An 18,279-nucleotide genomic window follows, 5' to 3' on the forward strand; every position below is an offset into this window, starting at 1 on the left:
GATGTAAACCACTAGCGCTCTCATCCCCTATCCCCCCTTATTTGGAACAGAGTGTGGTATGCCAAGAATGTGTTATCTCTTACCTAAAATTACTAATATTTCTATAGAAAATGTGTTTTCATTTCCTAAAAGCAGAACACAACCTGTTTTATTAGTTGAGGATCCCTGATTTCAACATGGTTCTTAGTAGAATAGTCAGTATCAGCCAATAACAGTCAATAGCAGCAGGGGCATGGGAGGAAAAAGAATTAGGACTCAAAGACTAGTTAATTTAAAAAAAAAGAAAAGCTAAAAAAAAAAATGCTTTGCTGAAACCCTTTGGGGAGTTCTGGGTTTTGAGGGGGGCATGAGCCACTCATTACCTTGTATGGCCTTCAAAAACTTTACTCTACTCCGGACTCTGATGTTTCGCTATTGTTTGGCCTAACTGTGTATCAAGCACATTAACTTGTGTTCACTAGCCTGTCTAGGGGCCTGTATATCCAAAACACTTAATGTTTCATCCTGAGTTTTGTACTGAATTCTTCTCAGGGTGTATTGTAGGTCAGAGGCTGCGGTGGCTCATGACTGATCCCTGTAGAACTGGATGGCAGACAACATTCTTTATTTTACATTCTGTTCCTCTCTATGTCTTCATGGCTGTAACCAAGAAAGATCTTGGGACTTCCCTGGTGTTTCAGTGGATAAGAGCCCACCTGCCAATGCACGGGACATGGGCTCAATCCCTGGCTCAAGAAGATTCCATGTGGCGTGGGAGCAACTGAGCCAGCGCAGCACACCTACTGTGCGCCAGTGCGCCAGCCCCAACTACTGAAGCCCATGCACCTAGACCCTGTGCCCTGCAACAAGAGAAGCCTGTGCCCCACAACTAGAGAATAGCCCACACTCATTGCAACTAGAGAAAGCCCAGGCACAGCATGAAGACCCAGTGCAACCAAAAATGAAATAAATAAATATTTTGAAAAAGAAAGGTCTTCAACTTTTGTTGTGAGTGAAATGGTTTACTAACTTTAGAGACAAATTAGCTTACTACATTTCTTCAAGGAGTTTCGTTCTCATTGGCTTACATAGGGGAATAGAATTTGCCTCCCCCAAATATGTCTCTTGGTGTATTAATTATTTTAAGCTGGTTATTTTCTAAGAAACAGCATACTTGGAAAAAACTTTTAGCCAGTAGGAATTATCCTTTTGTAAGAAACATTTATATTTGTGAGAAGAATCTCCATTTGTAGGTTGTCTCCCTCTTGGTACTAGGAAGAGGATGACCACATCTCTAGAAAATTATGAATGAAGAAGGCAGTGAGTTTAATCTGCCCAACCACATTGCCCTTATTTAATGTGTGACCTCTGATAACTCACTCCTCACCCTCAATATCCTCTTTAGTCTTTATTTGAGAGTTCCAAAAATACATCTATTTCTGCTTTATTGACTATGCCAAAGCCTTTGACCCTGTGGATCACAATAAACTGTGGAAAATTCTGAAGAGATGGGAATACCAGACCACCTGACCTGCCTCTTGAGAAACCTGTATGCAGGTCAGGAAGCAACAGTTAGAACTGGACATGGAACAACAGACTGGTTCCAAATAGCAAAAGGAGTCCGTCAAGGCTGTATATTGTCACCCTGCTTATTTAACTTCTATGCAGAGTACATAATGAGAAATGCTGGGCTGGAGGAAGCACAAGCTGGAATCAAGATTGCAGGGAGAAATATCAGTTACCTCAGATATGCAGATGACACCACCCTCATGGCAGAAAGTGAAGAAGAACTAAAGAGCCTCTTGATGAAAGTGAAAGAGGAGAGTGAAGAAGTTGGCTTAAAGCTCAACATTCAGAAAACTAAGATTGTGGCATCTGGTCCCATCACTTCATAGCAAATAGATGGGGAAACAGTGGAAACAGTGGCTGACTTTATTTTTCTAGGCTCCAAAATCACTGCAGATGGTGACTGCAGCCATGAAATTAAAAGATGCTTACTCCTTGGAAGGAAAGTTATGACCAACCTAGACAGCATATTAAAAAGCAGAGACATTACTCTGTCAACAAAGGTCCGTCTAGTCAAGGCTATGGTTTTTCCAGTGGTTATGTATGGATGTGAGAGTCAGACTATAAAGAAAGCTGAGCGCAGAAGAATTGATGCTTTTGAACTGTGGTGTTGGAGAAGACTCTTGAGAGTCCCTTGAACTGCAAGGAGATCCAACCAGTCCATCCTGGGGGAGATCAATCCTGGGTGTTCATTGGTAGGACTGATGTTGAAGCTGAAACTCCAATATTTTGGCCACCTTATGTGAAGAGCTGACTCATTTGAAAAGACCCTGATGAGGGGAAAGATTGAGGGCAGGAGGAGAAGGGGATGACGGAGGATGAGATAGTTGGATGGCATCACCAACTCAATAGACATGGGTTTGGGTGGACTCCGGGAGTTGGTGATGGACAGGGAGGCCTGGCGTGCTGCGGTTCATGGGGTCGCAAAGAGTTGGACCTGACTGAGCGACTGAACTGAACTGAACTGAGGATGGTTTTTAAGGTGAGGGTTTCAATCATTTTGATAAGTTACTTAGTTAACCTGGTCTTTCCCATGTATACATGTTATTAAAATTTTGTTTCATTTTCTCCTGCTAATGTCTCATATTGATTTACTTTTCCAGCCAGCCAGAAGAACCTAGAAGAACAGAGGAAATTTTCTTCCTTCCCACACTTATCAAGATAACTACACAGTCACATAAATCAACTATTCCTAAAATTCACTATTCTTAAAGTAAGGAAATTCCAAAAATAAATAAATTTCTAATACTTTAAATACGATAGGTTGAAAGAAATCCTTCTTACAGAAATTTCTAGTACTAGGAATCCAGGTTCAAATAACTCAAGAAAATTTTTGGCAAATGATAGTTTTCCAATGTTTGGTTAAAAAAAAACACCAGCTATGTCTTTCTGTAAGAGAGAATAAACCTGACTCGATACTGGATTTGTTTCTTTTACTTTAAACTTTGTATTCTACTGCTTTTGCTTCAAGTTAATCACTAAAGGGAAGTCGTCTATAAGCTTAAAGTGTCCATAATGGCCCAGATCAGGAACTCTGCCTCCCATGCCTGTGTGTTAAGCTAAAATACCTTTCTTAAGTTCACAGGAAACATCCTGACCAGACCCACCTGTGAATGGGTGCAGGAAAGAAGAAATCAGCACATCCCCTCCTCAACCTGGTGGGAACCAGTCCTCTCAGGCTGCTGGCTTTCAGAATCAAGTTTCTATTCTTTGCCCCAACAAGTGGTCTCCTGATTTATTAGCTTGTTGTGCGGGCAAGCAGCATGAACTTGGACTTGGTAAAATTTTTGCACTGTGAAATATAATACAAATGTGTATTACCTTAATTGTGTCTCCTTGCTCAGAGAATAACTTACTCGAACGTCCTAAAGTTACACCACTTTAATTACTTAAAAAAAAAAAAACCCTAACATTACTCTTACATAATGGTTTAGAAACATGAAAATTGTAAATCTGTCCAATAAAACTGACCCATTATTTAACTATTTTTCCTTCAACTAACTTTAGAGAGTTCTAACAAATTAGATTAATACATCTCTTAAAGGAGCTTTGTTCTCATTGGCTTATGTAGGGGAATAGAATTTGCATATCTTGTGGAAGCTAAGTTCCCCAACTAGCGACTGAATCCAGGACCTCTGCAGTGAGATCATGGGAGTCCTAACCATTGGACAGTGAGGGAATTCCTGAAAAATTTTCATATTAACAGTAACTTCACAGTACATCAACTTGAAACTTATTTCTATGATCCGTTGGTCATTTAAAACTTTGTACTAATATTAACTTGGTGTTGGAGAAGACTTTTGAGAGTCCCTTGGACTGCAAGGAGATCCAACCAGTCCATTCTAAAGGAGATCAGTCCTGAGTGTTCATTGGAAGGACTATGTTGAAACTGAAACTCCAATACTTTGGCCACCTGATGCGAAGAGCTGACTCATTTGAAAAGCCCCTGATGCTGGGAAAGATTGAAGGTGGGAGGGGAAAGGGATGACAAAGGATGAGACGGTTGGATGGTATCACTGACTCAATGGACATTAGTTTGGGTAAACTCCAGGAGTTGGTGATGGACAGGGAGGCCTGGCTGCTGCAGTCCATGGGGTCGCAAAGAGTCGGACACGACTGAGCGACTGAACCGAACTGAACTGAACTAACTTAAGCTAATTAACTCTTGGATGATCCTTGCTATGATCTAAGAATAGTTTTAAATTTATATAATTTTGCTTATTCTTGTATGTTACACAGAGGCGGAATCTCTGAATTAGATTAACAAACGCGCTCCGTTTTGCCACTTAGAGGGGGTAAAACGGTAGTGGTGGTTGTAGAAAGTTGCGTCCTATAGCGTTAGGAGTTACTTAATCTCTTAAAATGCTTGACTACGACAGCTCCCAATTATTCACCTTCTCAAGGAAGGATGACAGGGGTAGAGGAGAACTGTTCACTAATGCCAGGCGCCGCAGAGCCGCAATGCACCTGCGCAAACCAGGACAGGCACACCCACAGGACAAAGAACACCCGTAATTATACACCTGCTCACCGACGCGACTCCTGTGCGCACGCACCCAACGCTCCCTTAGCTCCGCCCCCTCGTGCGTGCCGACACCTCCTTCCGTCCAACTTCGGTTTCCTCTGCTAGGAGCCCGCCCCGACCTCTTCCGGGACTAGACGTCATCGTTCTCGCTTCCCGGTAACTAAGGTGATGAGGGGACTTCCCACTGAAGGGAGCGGACGTCTTATTGGACGGCGGCGAGCTCCTGAGGCGCCCTGGTTGCGCCTAGAAAACAGTTTTGTAGGCGCCGGTGTTCCGTGCGACAGAAAGGTTTAGAGGTGAACGTGGAAAAACGTGTGTTCTGAGGAATTGTGATTTTGAGGCACGAAGCGCGTCTGGCTTGCCCTGTTTCAATATGGCGGCGCAGCCTGTCTGAGTGTCTTCCTTCCGCTCTCCTGCCCCTAGGCCATGTTTGATTGGCCAGCGGGCGGCGCCATGGAGTGACGCACAAGGGTGCTGACCAATCGGCTTAGAGCTGAGGTGGACTTGGTGGGAGCCGGATCCCGGCTTTTATCAACTGTGGTTGCGGAAGGCTGCGGCCAGGTGAGCTCCTCCGGCCAGGTGAGCTCCTCCGGCCAGGTGAGCGGGCAGCACGGGTGATGAGAAGCCGAGGGCTGGGACAAGAGTCTCTTCTGAGGGCGGGTGGGTTGCTCCTGCGGCGAGGCCTTTTCCCGGCAGGCGGGGGAACTGAGGGGATCGGTGACCCAAGGGTTTGTTGAAAGTGGCGCGGTCCCCGCCAGCTGGGGCGGCGGGCCGGCTTTTGGCGCAGGATACCTCGGACTCGGGGGAGGGGGGCCCGGAAGGATCCAACGTCCATTTTAAAGTTGAGGAACTCGAGGGTTAAGTGATATACGCTTCGTAAGGGAGCCGGAGCTAAGAACCCAGGTCTTCAGACTCCTTGCGTAGCCTTAGCTGTGTCCTGAAAAGTCACGCCCTTGAAGTGAAATGAATGGTACAGAATTTTTGGGGGGGGGGGGCCAGATACATATACAGGATCTTTACAGTTTTACTTTTTCATAATTCACCCATTCAGCTAGTAACCCATTCTGAAACTTTTCCCCTTTGAAAATACGATGTTAGGGATCGACTCGTCTCTAGAAAAATGCACTGTTGGCTCATGCACACAGTTTTGCATGTAATTTCAGAGGATTTATTGAACTGGTTAAGTTCCTTGTTGGCTGTGAGCCCAGAGTTAAGAATCCATGCTCTTGAAAGAGTGAGGGGAAGAGAGGCAGTGGGAAATGGACGGTGCAGGTTTTAATATGTAGATGCCTGGGGACATAGGATGGAGATATAGTACCTATTAATAATGAAATGTTTTGAGAAGGAAAATGGTCACTTAATGAAGCCTGCTGAGGTGCTTGCAGAGAGTGCTTTCATTACCACATAAATTACCTTTTGCTGCCCAGGAGGTTGCCGAAGTGTTTCTTGTGTATACAGTGCCTCAGTTTCCCCCTTTTGCCAGAAATAACAGATGTCTTGATTTAATTGGAACAGACATTTGGGATTTCTGTGATCTATGTTGTGTGTAGCAGAGTAATCGATTCATTCACATATATAAGTTGTATATTCTCTTTGAATTATTTATGGTACATCTTAAAGTAATTTATAGACAGTCATTATTTAGCATTGCATCAGTGAGCACTAGAGGCCACTTATATAATAGATTCCTTAATTTGCCTTTTTTCCCATTGTTGAGCTTTTTGTTTCCTTGAATCCTACTTAATAGCTGGACTGTATGTTAACCTAGAGTTTATTATGTAAACAGGATGTATAGAGCACTCAGGGGAATTGGCATTATCTTGGTTTGGAAAATGTACATAATCTGAATGGCTGATTTTATTGGACTCTTTCAAGGCATGAGCATAAACGACTGTGGTGAGAAGATAGGTGCTGGTGAGGTGTGTATGTAGCGTAGTAGTCCACTGGCCTTTAATTCTGGTGATCCCAAGAAGTACCTTGGGTAAGAACTGGGGGCTGTTAACTCCGTGAATAGCATTTGAGCATCAGTATCTAAGTCTTTTCTCTGTAGTTAATAACGGCAAGCGGGAAAATGGCACAAAACCAAGATCACTTAGAATGTAAATTTTAATACAATGTTTTACTCAAATAGAGTCAGGAGAGAAGGGGGTCAGGGAGGAAGGTAGCCAGCTTCTGAAACAGGGCTTGAACGGGGTTTGAAATCTGCTTGACTGAATTGATAATGTGCTGTTTGAGGAGATTTAAATGACTCTTACTCAACTCCATACAGTTCAGAGATGACCAAGAGATTGTAAACCTCCTGCCCCTTTTATTTTTTTTTTAAGTACTAGAAACGGGTATTTGAGAAAGGAACAGGAAAGGTAGCCGTAAAGTTAACTGACCCTTAGGGGTCAGAGAGAAGTGAGACTTTGGCACTCTCCAGTGACAAGTTCTTTTATACTTTAGTGTTTAAAGAATGTTGGGTTAGGTGATCATCTTTTTTTTTTGAAGTTCAATGGGAATTTCACATACAATTAAGAGTTTATCTGTATTTTTTTTTTTAGACAATGGCCACATATCTGGAGTTCATTCAGCAGAATGAAGAACGCGATGGCGTGCGTTTTAGTTGGAATGTGTGGCCTTCCAGCAGACTTGAGGCTACCAGAATGGTTGTTCCCCTGGCTTGTCTTCTCACTCCTTTGAAAGAACGTCCAGACCTGCCGCCCGTACAGTATGAACCTGTACTCTGCAGCAGGCCGACTTGCAAAGCCATTCTCAATCCACTTTGGTATGAACTCTTTTAAAAACTAGTAAAAAGGATGACTGCAGTAAATTCCGATGTTTATGTGATTCTATTAAAGTGATTCATTTGGGCAAGATGTCAGATCTGAGATGAGTAGTGAATAGTGGAAATACTTAGGTAATGAGTGCTTGTGGGAATCCCCCCAGCCTGATAACTCCAGATAGAATTAGAACTTATGGGGTGAGGTGGAGGGAAAGGGTTGTTAGTTGTTTTTCCCTTCTGGTTTGCAGTTTATTTTTGGTTTAACCGTTGATTTTATTGTTGTCGTTAAAGCTTTTTCCAGAAAATTCCAAATGCTTTAGACAGTTTTGTTGCACCTACCTGGGATGGTGATCCTGTACAGCAGGAAGAAGTAATAAGCAGAAGAAATTTGAGCTCTTAAAAGATTTTATTGTTAAGTGTAACTTTTTTTTTGCACCTGGAATAGTGACCTGTGATCGCTAAATGTGGGCATGCTGAAAGAATTTGTAAACAAATGAGGAGTGTCTTAAATACTCTTTAAAGCATAAAATTTTTGTATAATGGGACTTTTTTTTACTTCATTCTCCTTGCTTTTACTTGATGTGCCCATGTATAAGATGCTGCTGCTCTTTTAAAATAATAGCCCCTGATGTTAATTTTCTAAATGTAGAAAGCATGGGGCAAGCAACAAGTTTTAGGAAGTGTATCAACCGAGAAGCTTTCCTACCCAGCTTCTTCAAGTGAACTAAGTGTGGTTCAAGTCTGAGGAGTTTTTCCTGTGTAAAATGTACTTTTTAGTACTAAAATTTAGTAGTTTCACATATCCGAACAGTAAAGATATTGGGAAAATTATAAAGACTGTTTAGATAACGGGGCCATAGGAAGTAACGAATAAATTTTATAGCTCATGAACTTCTAAATATTACCTAGGAAGTCAGAAAAGAGAAAAAAGGGTTTAGTAGCCATTCATTGTTGCTGCTTGAAGGAACCTTTCTGTGTCCTCAGCAGTCAGAACTCGAGCGGCAGAGGTGGTGTTGCATGCCTTCATCCACTGATGCATCCACATAGGAACATACATCTCTCTGAGATTAACTGAGGTTGAAGTTTACACGTAAATGTTTTCTAGCTTAAAACACATTATTGACCAGAGACGTATTAATGCCAGAGGTGTTCGTTTCTACAAAAATTCCCCGCTTAGTACTGTGTTAAAAATTACCTGGGTGTAATATTTTATCTTTCTCACAGTCAGGTTGATTATCGAGCAAAGCTTTGGGCCTGTAATTTCTGTTTCCAGAGAAATCAGGTATGTGAATATAATTATTTTAAAAGTATTCCTTGTGTTTCCGTTTGTTGTCCTACGCTGAAAAAATTGAGGTGAATTTGGGTCTCTCCTGGGAATATTGAATGTTGAACATCCATGATTTTTCTTTTGAATGGTCATTCCGTTTCTCTATTTGTGTCTTTGTTATTTGCTGTGGAGAGGACATAGAATTCTTTCTTTTTTTTTCTAAATACACTCTCTGTAAGCACTGAGTATGTTACCTTAGAAAACAGATAAGGTGTTTATATTACATTTGACTTCAATTTATTTTAATTGGATACTGAATTTTCATTTTCTGACCCTTCTAACTTTTAGGGTCAAATATCAGTATCTTGTTTTGATTTAAGCATTTTTAAGCTATTAAGCTAAGAGCTCCCAAATGATGAGAGACTTCTCTTTGACGTGGACTGTGCCTATGAAGAAAATGTTCTAAAAGTGGATTGTGATGATTATTGCACAGTTCTGTGTGCATTTACTAAAAATCACTGAATTGTGCATTTTAAGTGGGTAAATTTTATGGTATGTAAACTATACCTTGGTAAAGCAGTTAGCAAATAATTATGCTCATCATAATATATACTGTCCTAGTAGACCTTAAGATACTAATAATCTACTTATTCTTAATTTGATCATAATTATGAGTCTCATGCTCAGTGCACACTGAGTCCAGTGATAAAGGACCAACCTGCAGTTGGTAACTGAGTGTAAGCTTGGGAGTTAGAAGCAGGTACCATTCAAGATTTTTTTAAAAATATATTCATTTATTTTGGCTATGCCGGGACTTAGCTGAGGCACATGAGCTCTTCATTGCAACATTCAGAATTTTTAGTTGCAGCATGTGGGATCTAGTTCCCTGACCAGGGATCAAACCAAGGTTCCCTGCATTGGGAACATGGAGTCTTAGCCACTGGATCACTAGGGAAGTCCCACCATACAAGATTCCATGGGCGATTGAGAAGTATATGCAAGTCTTAAAAACATTCCTACACCCTATTACACTCAGAATTGATGTCCATTTAATTTTATTAATTGTGGAAATTCTACTGGATCAGAAAGACAGTGTCAACAGAGTAAAAGCCAGCTCATACAGTGGGTGAAAGTATTTGCAAATCGTATGTCTAAGAATATTTAAGAACTCATAATGGTCAACAGTAGGGAAGCCCAGTTCAGAAATGGCCAGAGGACTTGAAGAGATAATTTCTCCAAAGATGATAGACGGATGGCCAATAAGCACATAAAAAGGTGCTCATCGCCACTAATCATTATTAATGTTTACCAAATGATCCGGTATTCCCACCTCTGGATATATACCCAAAAGAACTGAGAGCAGGATCTTGTAGATATACACTCCTATTCATAGCAGCATTATTCACAGTAGCTAAACATTTCACCTGACTTCAGTATCCGCTGCTAGATGAATGGGTAAGCAAGTGTTGTGTATTCAGTGAAATAGTAATCAGCCTTAAGATGCAAGGATGTTCTGACTTACGCTGCAGTGTAGTTGAGCTTTACTGATATTACTGAGTGAAATAAGCCAGTTCTAAAAAGACAAACATATGATCCCCCTTAAATGAGGTACTTGGAGTAATCAGATTCATAGAGACAGAAAGTGGAGAGGTGGGTGCCAGGGGCTGGATGGGGATGGAGCAGAGATTGTTTAACAGGTTCAGAGTTTCAGTTTTACAAGATGAGAAAAATTCTGGGGATGGATGTTGGAGATGGTTGTGCAACGTTATGAGTGTATTTAAGACTTCTGAACCGTACACTCAAAAAGATGGTAAAATTGGTATGTACGGCATCATACCTCAATTTTTAACTTGGGGGAAAGGAAAAGCAACATACAAGCTATGAATCTAAAATGTCTGCAGAGAAAATAGAAGGCATCTATGACATTATGTTAAGCACCAAAAGGCAGGTTGCAAAATTGTGCATACATGATGATCTCAGCTGTGCTTAAGAAGTGTGGAAACCAAGATGTTGACAGAGGCTGCCTCCAGGTGGTGGGAGTGTGTGTGGGGGTGGTGTGTGTGTGGGGGGGGAGGGGTGGTTGTTTTTTTCTTCTTAGATTTTTCTTGTTCAGTCACATAGTCATGTATGACTTTTGTAACCCCGTGGGCTGTAGCCTGCCAGGCTCCTCTGTCCATGAAATTTCTTGTACTTGCCATGTTCTCTACAATGAACATGTATTACTTCATTGATCACAGCTAGAATAATAAACCTAAATAAAAGCTTTAGATGCCACATAGATAATTGATAAGACAGCTAAAATCTCAGGTGTTCATTTATAGGCAACAATTAGGAAATGGTTTTAATAGTGTGTATTTTAATCATTTAGAAGTTATAACATATCTGAAAACCGCATTTTATTTATTTATTTATTTACTTTTATTAGTTGGAGGCTAATTACTTCACAACATTTCAGTGGGTTTTGTCATACATTGACATGAATCAGCCATGGAGTTACATGTATTCCCCATCCCGATCCCCCCTCCCACCTCCCTCTCCACCCGATTCCTCTGGGTCTTCCCAGTGCACCAGGCCCGAGCACTTGTCTCATGCATCCCACCTGGGCTGGTGATCTGTTTCACCATAGATAATATACATGCTCTTCTTTCGAAACATCCCACCCTCACCTTCTCCCACAGAGTTCAAAAGTCTGTACTTCTGTGTCTCTTTTTCTGTTTTGCATATAGGGTTATCGTTACCATCTTTCTAAATTCCATATATATGTGTTAGTATGCTATAATGTTCTTTATCTTTCTGGCTTACTTCACTCTGTATAATGGGCTCCAGTTTCATCCATCTCATTAGAACTGATTCAAATGAATTCTTTTTAACGGCTGAGTAATATTCCATGGTGTATATGTACCACAGCTTCCTTATCCATTCGTCTGCTGATGGGCATCTAGGTTGCTTCCATGTCCTGGCTATTATAAACAGTGCTTCAATGAACATTGGGGTGCACGTGTCTCTTTCAGATCTGGTTTCCTCAGTGTGTATGCCCAGAAGTGGTATTGCTGGGTCACATGGCAGTTCTATTTCCAGTTTTTTAAGGAATCTCCACACTGTTTTCCATAGTGGCTGTACTAGTTTGCATTCCCACCAACAGTGTAAGAGGGTTCCCTTTTCTCCACACCCTCTCCAGCATTTATTGCCTGTAGACTTTTGGATAGCTGCCATCCTGACTGGCGTGTAATGGTACCTCATTGTGGTTTTGATTTGCATTTCTCTGATGATGAGTGATGTTGAGCATCTTTTCATGTGTTTGTTAGCCATCTTTATGTCTTCTTTGGAGAAATGTCTGTTTAGTTCTTTGGCACATTTTTTGATTGGGTCATTTATTTTTCTGGAATTGAGCTTCAGGAGTTGCTTGTATATTTTTGAGATTAATCCTTTGTCTGTTTTTTCATTTTAAAAAAAATGTTTCAGTGTGATACAGTATTAATAGGGCAGTATTAATAGATTTTTGTACGTTAGTAACATGTTCTACATTTTGTACTTTCAGAATAAATACGTGGTCATTAAACTATCACTATTTTTATAAATGGAAGATAAAAGACATAGTGTAACTTTCAGCCCTCATGAAACATTGCTGTCTTGTTCTTTCCAGTTTCCTCCAGCTTACGCAGGCATATCTGAGGTGAACCAGCCTGCTGAATTGATGCCCCAGTTTTCTACAATTGAGTACGTGATACAGGTAATTGTCATGTGTTTAAGGAGCAGTGTTAAGTATTGAGTTTCTTCTGAAATACTCTTGTCTTCTGTGTCTGTTGCCCGTATGGATGATTTATAGCTGCAAGGCCCACGGGATCCTTGACTGCTCAGTGTGTGGGCACAAAGGTGTCCCTGGGCCTTGGTTCTGGCTTTTCCTCAGGCTGGAGCTCTCTCCCTGTATCTGCATTGCTCCCTCCCTCCCCTCCAGCTTTTTGCTCACAGGTTACTTTTTTTTTTTAATCTGTAATGTTACTTTCTTAACAAGGCTGCCCTAGCCTCCCAGTTACTGGTGGAGCTCCTCCCCCCACCCCGCCCCACCTGCACAATCCCACCCCTCTTCTCTGTTCCCAAAAGTTAGCTCCTCAGGCAGATAGGGATCTCTGGCCTTTTGGTCCGCTGATGTATCACAGGACCTGAAGCAAGCCCTGGCATTCAAAATGTGGAATAAATTGTTGGATACAAATAGTCTTTGCGTCTAGTTGGTTTTGATAAAACCTGTCTTTTAATGAGGTAAGTTTATGGACAGGGAGACCTGGCGTGCTGCGATTCTTGGGGTCGCAAAGAGTCGGACATGACTGAGCGACTGAACTGAACTGAGAGCTTTGTTTCGATGTTCTTATCCCTGACAAGTGTAAATAAAGAGTTGTTATTTAATACGTGCCTGTTTTGTTTTAAAAAGAGCAGGTCACGTCTGTCTGTACACTGACTATTATGCCATTTTTCTCTGCATCCAGCGAGGTGCCCCATCCCCTCTGATTTTCCTGTATGTGGTGGACACGTGTCTGGAGGAAGATGACCTCCAGGCGCTCAAGGAGTCCCTGCAGATGTCCCTGAGCCTCCTCCCTCCAGACGCACTGGTGGGTTTGATCACGTTTGGGAGGATGGTACAGGTTCATGAACTCAGCTGCGAGGGCATCTCCAAGAGTTACGTCTTCCGGGGGACGAAGGACCTCACTGCCAAGCAGATCCAGGTCAGTTCCTGGCTTGTCCTCAGGCAGGAGCAGGGATAGTTCTTAAAGTTTCATTAAAAAAAAAACAAGTTTCATTAAGAAAAAGGAAAAAATTAGGAGCCATTCTCTTGTTTTGTAATGAGAAATGCGTCCTTTTGGTTTGTGTAGGACATGCTGGGCCTGACCAAGCCTGCGATGCCTGTGCAGCCAGCGCGCCCGGCTCAGCCGCAGGAGCGCCCGTCCGTGTCCAGCAGGTGAGCCTGGCCCCATGGGTGGGGATGGGGGGGCTCCGCGAGAGGGCTTTGTATTTTATTTTTAAAGGGAAAAAAAAGATTAAGCCTAATCAATATTTAATGTTTAATAATAAGCATAATACATCAATGTATGTTTAAAATTTATAGATAATCTATATAAATATATACGTACACATATATCCTGGGGCAGTTTTGCTCAGGATGCTTTTCCTTTTAGAGTTGTATCACCATAGAGGTTATGAGAGCACTGCACACAGTCATTCCCCTCTTCTTAGACATGTGGCTGTTGTCCTTTTTTTCTAATTTTGACAGCACTGCAGCTTTTGGGACCTCAGTTCCCCAACCAGGTATTGAACCTGGGCCACAACAGTGAAAGCCCAGAATCCTAACCACTAGGCCAGTAGGGAACTCGCCCCATTTTGTAAAGCTGGGAAGACTGAAAAGGCTTCTGTCCTGAGACAAACCTGAGACTCGGCACTTAGTTCACGTGGCCTGCTGTGCTCCTAGAACAGCCAAGGGCTGGGTTAACAGTCGGCCAACATAAGGTGGTGGTTACGGCCTCTTCTGTAAGAAACCGGTGTTTCTCCCTGATGACTCCAAGTGTTTAAGAGAAACATGGAGAGAGTCTTCAGAACGATTGATGATCCCTGCTTGTGAACCTTACATGAACTGAGTTCCTGTTAGGCATGTCTTTAGGATTTTTTTTGTTTTTTTTTTTACCACTTAAACTTTAATTAAACTGATTTGCTCCTGTTTGAAATTGATTTTCTTTCCACACTACATGTGCAAATTATTATATGTTAGGCTTTAAGAGATTGTCCTGTTTAAAATTGCTTTGAGTTTTTTGTGTTTGTAGTTAGAGACAACTTTGAAGAAAAAAAACTGCAAGTTTTTTCTACTGATACTTGTTTTGAAGAGCAGTAGCTATGTGTCACATGGGCCGAGGACCAGAGTACTTTATTAAATCAGACTTGACGTTTCCATTCAAAATCACACAGGTTTCTGCAGCCCATTCACAAGATTGACATGAACCTCACTGATCTCCTTGGGGAACTACAGAGGGACCCGTGGCCTGTACCTCAGGGGAAGAGGCCTTTGCGATCCACTGGTGTTGCCCTGTCCATTGCTGTTGGCCTGTTGGAGGTAACTCAGAATTTACTGCCCCGCCAAATGCTGGCAGAAGGTGTCTGGCCTTGGCCTTGTCTGAAAAATCAGCTGTGACCCCAGTCAGCTGGCTTTGTTAGTTTATCAGAACATACTTCAGTGATTATTATTGTCCACATTGAAGGAGCCCTCAAGGTTTTGAAAATTATAGAAAGTTTTCTTGAGAAACACAAGATCATTAGGGCAGTGGGATCACAGTAAATTAATGAAAGCTCTCCAGAACCTCAGGCTGGAAGTGAGAAGCTGTTTATATATAGAGTCGTTTGCTCTTTGCTACAGTTTCCTCAGTGTTCACGGCAGTTCATGACAGCCGAGGGAGCGCGTGTTTGCGGCATCTCTGTGGGAAGTATGCTTGGGGCTGGTTGTGTGTCTCTAACATGCTGCCACTCACTGTCACAGGGCACTTTTCCAAACACGGGAGCCAGGATCATGCTGTTCACTGGGGGACCCCCCACTCAGGGACCTGGCATGGTGGTTGGAGATGAATTAAAGGTTCCTATTCGTTCCTGGCATGACATTGAGAAAGACAATGCCCGCTTCATGAAAAAGGCAACCAAGGTAGGTGCTTCTGGCTATGGGCTGTAAGTGTAGTCACCCAGGGTGGGGCTTCGGCTGCTCAGGAGCTACCTCTGCTCTGCCCAGGCCATGCTGTGTGGCAGGCAGTCTGCTTTTGCTGAGATGACCTGCCAGATCTCGCTGACATTAAATATTTGCCCCAGTTCTGAGACCTTGATTAGAGTGGATGTGATCAAACAGGGGACATGAGGACAGTTTCCTTTATGACATCCATATAAAAAAAGTGTAGCTTCCAATATCGAAATACTTTGAGGATACCTAATGGGGGATGTCCCTGTTCCATGAAGATGGTTTTTCTTTCTCTGCAGCACTATGAGATGCTTGCGAACCGCACTGCTGCAAACGGTCACTGCATTGATATTTACGCCTGTGCCCTTGATCAGACTGGACTCCTGGAGATGAAGTGTTGCCCAAATCTTACTGGGTAAGTGGACAGTGAGCCCCTGAGTAAAGTGAGACTGGTGGTTCTAAGGAAAGAGAAATGAGGGGTACAACCGTGGGGAGGGCCCAGGCTAGCTCACAGGAGCATTCATTTGGCTCCGGGCTGCGGTTTCTGGGCTGGGAAGGGTGGTGCACCTCTCAGAGGAAGAAGCTATGATCAGAAGGAGGTCAGGCTTCCCGAGGAACCTGTCGTTTCAGAGGAATTTCATTTCTTAGAGTTGTTCAGACACCCAGGCAAGATGGCAAGCATGAAATATGTGGCCTTTAGCACTTCCTTGTGAGAAGGGTAGGGAATAGGTCTGAATGCTGGAGAAAACTAGGAGCCCCTCCCCTGGCTTCCTGACAGCCTGGAGGGTGCAGTGAGGGGTGGGTTGAGAGCACAAGTCCTTACCTCGGGTGGATGGCATTGTGGAGGCATGGTCCTCAAAGCAGGATGAGGTCCAACCAGCCACCTCAGGGCTCCATGGGGCCTGATTAGAAATGTGCACACTTGGGCCTCACCCCAGACCTCCTGAGTCAGTGGCTGAGGCTCCAGCCTGGCGGTCAGTTTTAACAAACTGGGGATTTTGGTGAGATCCACAGACATGCAGTGCTGGTCTGAAGTTGCTGCACGTCAGAATCACCCACAAACATTAAAACCTACTCTTGATTTGAGTCCTGTTCCTAAAGTCAGATTTAATTAGCACAGGACACGGCCTGGGTGTCAGTGTATTTAAAGTTGCCAAGAAAAAAAAATAAACTTGCCGAGAGTTTCTGACGTGCAGGATTTGAGAACCCCAGCGTGTTCCAGGTACGGCTGAGCACACGCAGCTGATGATTATATCACTTTTGTTTTAACTTTTTAATTGAAGTAGTTAAGATTCACAAGGAATTGCAAACATAGTACAGAGATCTGTCCATACTTTTCATCCAGCAATTCCTAATGGCTCAGTTCAGCTGCTTAGTCGTGTCCGACTCTTTGCGACCCCATGGACTGCAGCATGCCAGGCCTTCCTGTCCATCACCAACTCCCGGAGTTTACCCAGACCCATGTCCATTGAGTCGGTGATGCCATCCAACCATCTCATCCTCTGTCGTCCCCTTCTCCTCCTGCCTTCAATCTTTCCCAGCATCAGGGTCTTTTCAAATGAGTCAGTTCTTTGCATCAGCTGGCCAAAAATTGGAGTTTCAGCTTCAGCATCAGTCCTTCCAATGAACACTCAGTACTGATCTCCTTTAGGATGGACTGGTTGGATCTCCTTGTAGTCCAAGGGACTCTCAAAAGTCTTCTGCAACTCCACAGTTCAAAAGCATCAATTCTTCAGCGCTCAGCTTTCTTTATAGTCCAACTCTCACATCCATACATGACTACTGGAAAAGCCATAGCCTTGACTAGACGGACCTTTGTTGGCAAAGTAATGTCTCTGCTTTTTAATATGCTATTTAGATTGGTCATAACTTTCTTTCCAAGGAGGAAGTGTCTTTTAATTTCATGGCTGCAGTCACCATCTGCACTGATTTTGGAGCCCAGTGCTGGCATCTTACATAAATACAGCGCAATGTCACAACCAGGAAACTTGACTTAGTCTATATAGTTAACTCCATTATGGACTGGACTTGGTTTTCACTATTGTTTACATGCACTCATTTAAAAAATCTCTGTGTATGTGTAGTTCTGTGAGGTGTTTGTCGTCTCTTGTAGGTGTATATAACTGTCATAGTGATCAAGATACAAGCACTGTTCTAAAGAATTCTGTTTCATGTTTTAAAAATAATGTCTTTCCTGAGTACAGCTTGAACTGGCTGTTACCATTAGCAAGCAGTATATTGTCAGTAGCACCTTTATAGACATGCTTGCTTTTTTCTTTTTGCTCTAAACTGTTTGTCAATACCCAGGAAGCCTCTGAATGGCTTTCAGTCATCCTAAAGGTTCACTTTCTTTTTCCTTTTTTCTTCCTAGAGGCTACATGGTGATGGGAGATTCTTTCAACACTTCTCTCTTCAAGCAGACATTCCAAAGAATTTTCAGTAAAGATTTTAATGGCAATTTCCGAATGGCATTTGGTGCTACTTTGGAAGTAAAGGTACAATAGATTTCTAAAGATTTAAGGGAAGAATAGTGTTCCTACTATTTAGTAGTTGGCATTGGGGAAACCTCACCCCGCAGGACATGGGCACTTAAAGAGAGAAGTTTCCAGCAAAATGATCCCACCATCCCTGGTCGCTTTGCTTCTCAAGAATGACCTGTGTATTTATCAGTGTTTGAAACACGGAGTTGTCTGCTCTCCCTGCAGGTTCTGCTCTGTCCTAGGACAGCAGGCCTTAGATTATGGGTGGTAGGCTGAGCACCCAGTCAACCACTGATTTGTGCATAATACCTGCCTGCAGACTGACCAGTGCTCTTAAATAGGGTGGCATCATGAGTGTGGCTTTTTATTTTCCACACAGAGACTGTAGACCTATACCCTTGATCCTGAGTCACTGAGAAAGCATTTAAAGTGACCATTAGGAAATACTATGGTAAATATTACTTGTGAATTGGTGATAATGAGTAAATCATCTGGGTT

General features: G+C 42.7%; 1 protein-coding gene across 3 annotated transcripts in view; it reads left to right on the forward strand.

Annotated features, from left to right (window-relative positions):
* The first annotated feature begins 4,697 nt into the window (after positions 1–4,697).
* SEC23B (SEC23 homolog B, COPII coat complex component) overlaps positions 4,698–18,279 on the forward strand; it is a 31,474-nt gene continuing 17,892 nt past the window's right edge. Inside the window, exons 1-10 of one of the 3 annotated variants that reach the window (XM_065921302.1) lie at positions 4,698–5,167; positions 7,114–7,337; positions 8,559–8,616; positions 12,245–12,331; positions 13,083–13,319; positions 13,467–13,552; positions 14,551–14,695; positions 15,116–15,274; positions 15,601–15,716; positions 17,673–17,796. In XM_065921302.1, coding sequence (XP_065777374.1) covers positions 7,117–7,337; positions 8,559–8,616; positions 12,245–12,331; positions 13,083–13,319; positions 13,467–13,552; positions 14,551–14,695; positions 15,116–15,274; positions 15,601–15,716; positions 17,673–17,796 — 1,233 coding nt within the window. In that variant the 5' untranslated portion in view covers positions 4,698–5,167; positions 7,114–7,116. The remainder of the gene's footprint in view (positions 5,168–7,113; positions 7,338–8,558; positions 8,617–12,244; positions 12,332–13,082; positions 13,320–13,466; positions 13,553–14,550; positions 14,696–15,115; positions 15,275–15,600; positions 15,717–17,672; positions 17,797–18,279) is intronic. The other 2 variants (XM_065921299.1, XM_065921300.1) reach the window with 2 other exon arrangements.

The sequence above is a fragment of the Muntiacus reevesi genome, chromosome 2 (genome assembly GCF_963930625.1).
Source record: "Muntiacus reevesi chromosome 2, mMunRee1.1, whole genome shotgun sequence".
Classification (NCBI taxonomy): Eukaryota; Metazoa; Chordata; class Mammalia; order Artiodactyla; family Cervidae; genus Muntiacus; species Muntiacus reevesi.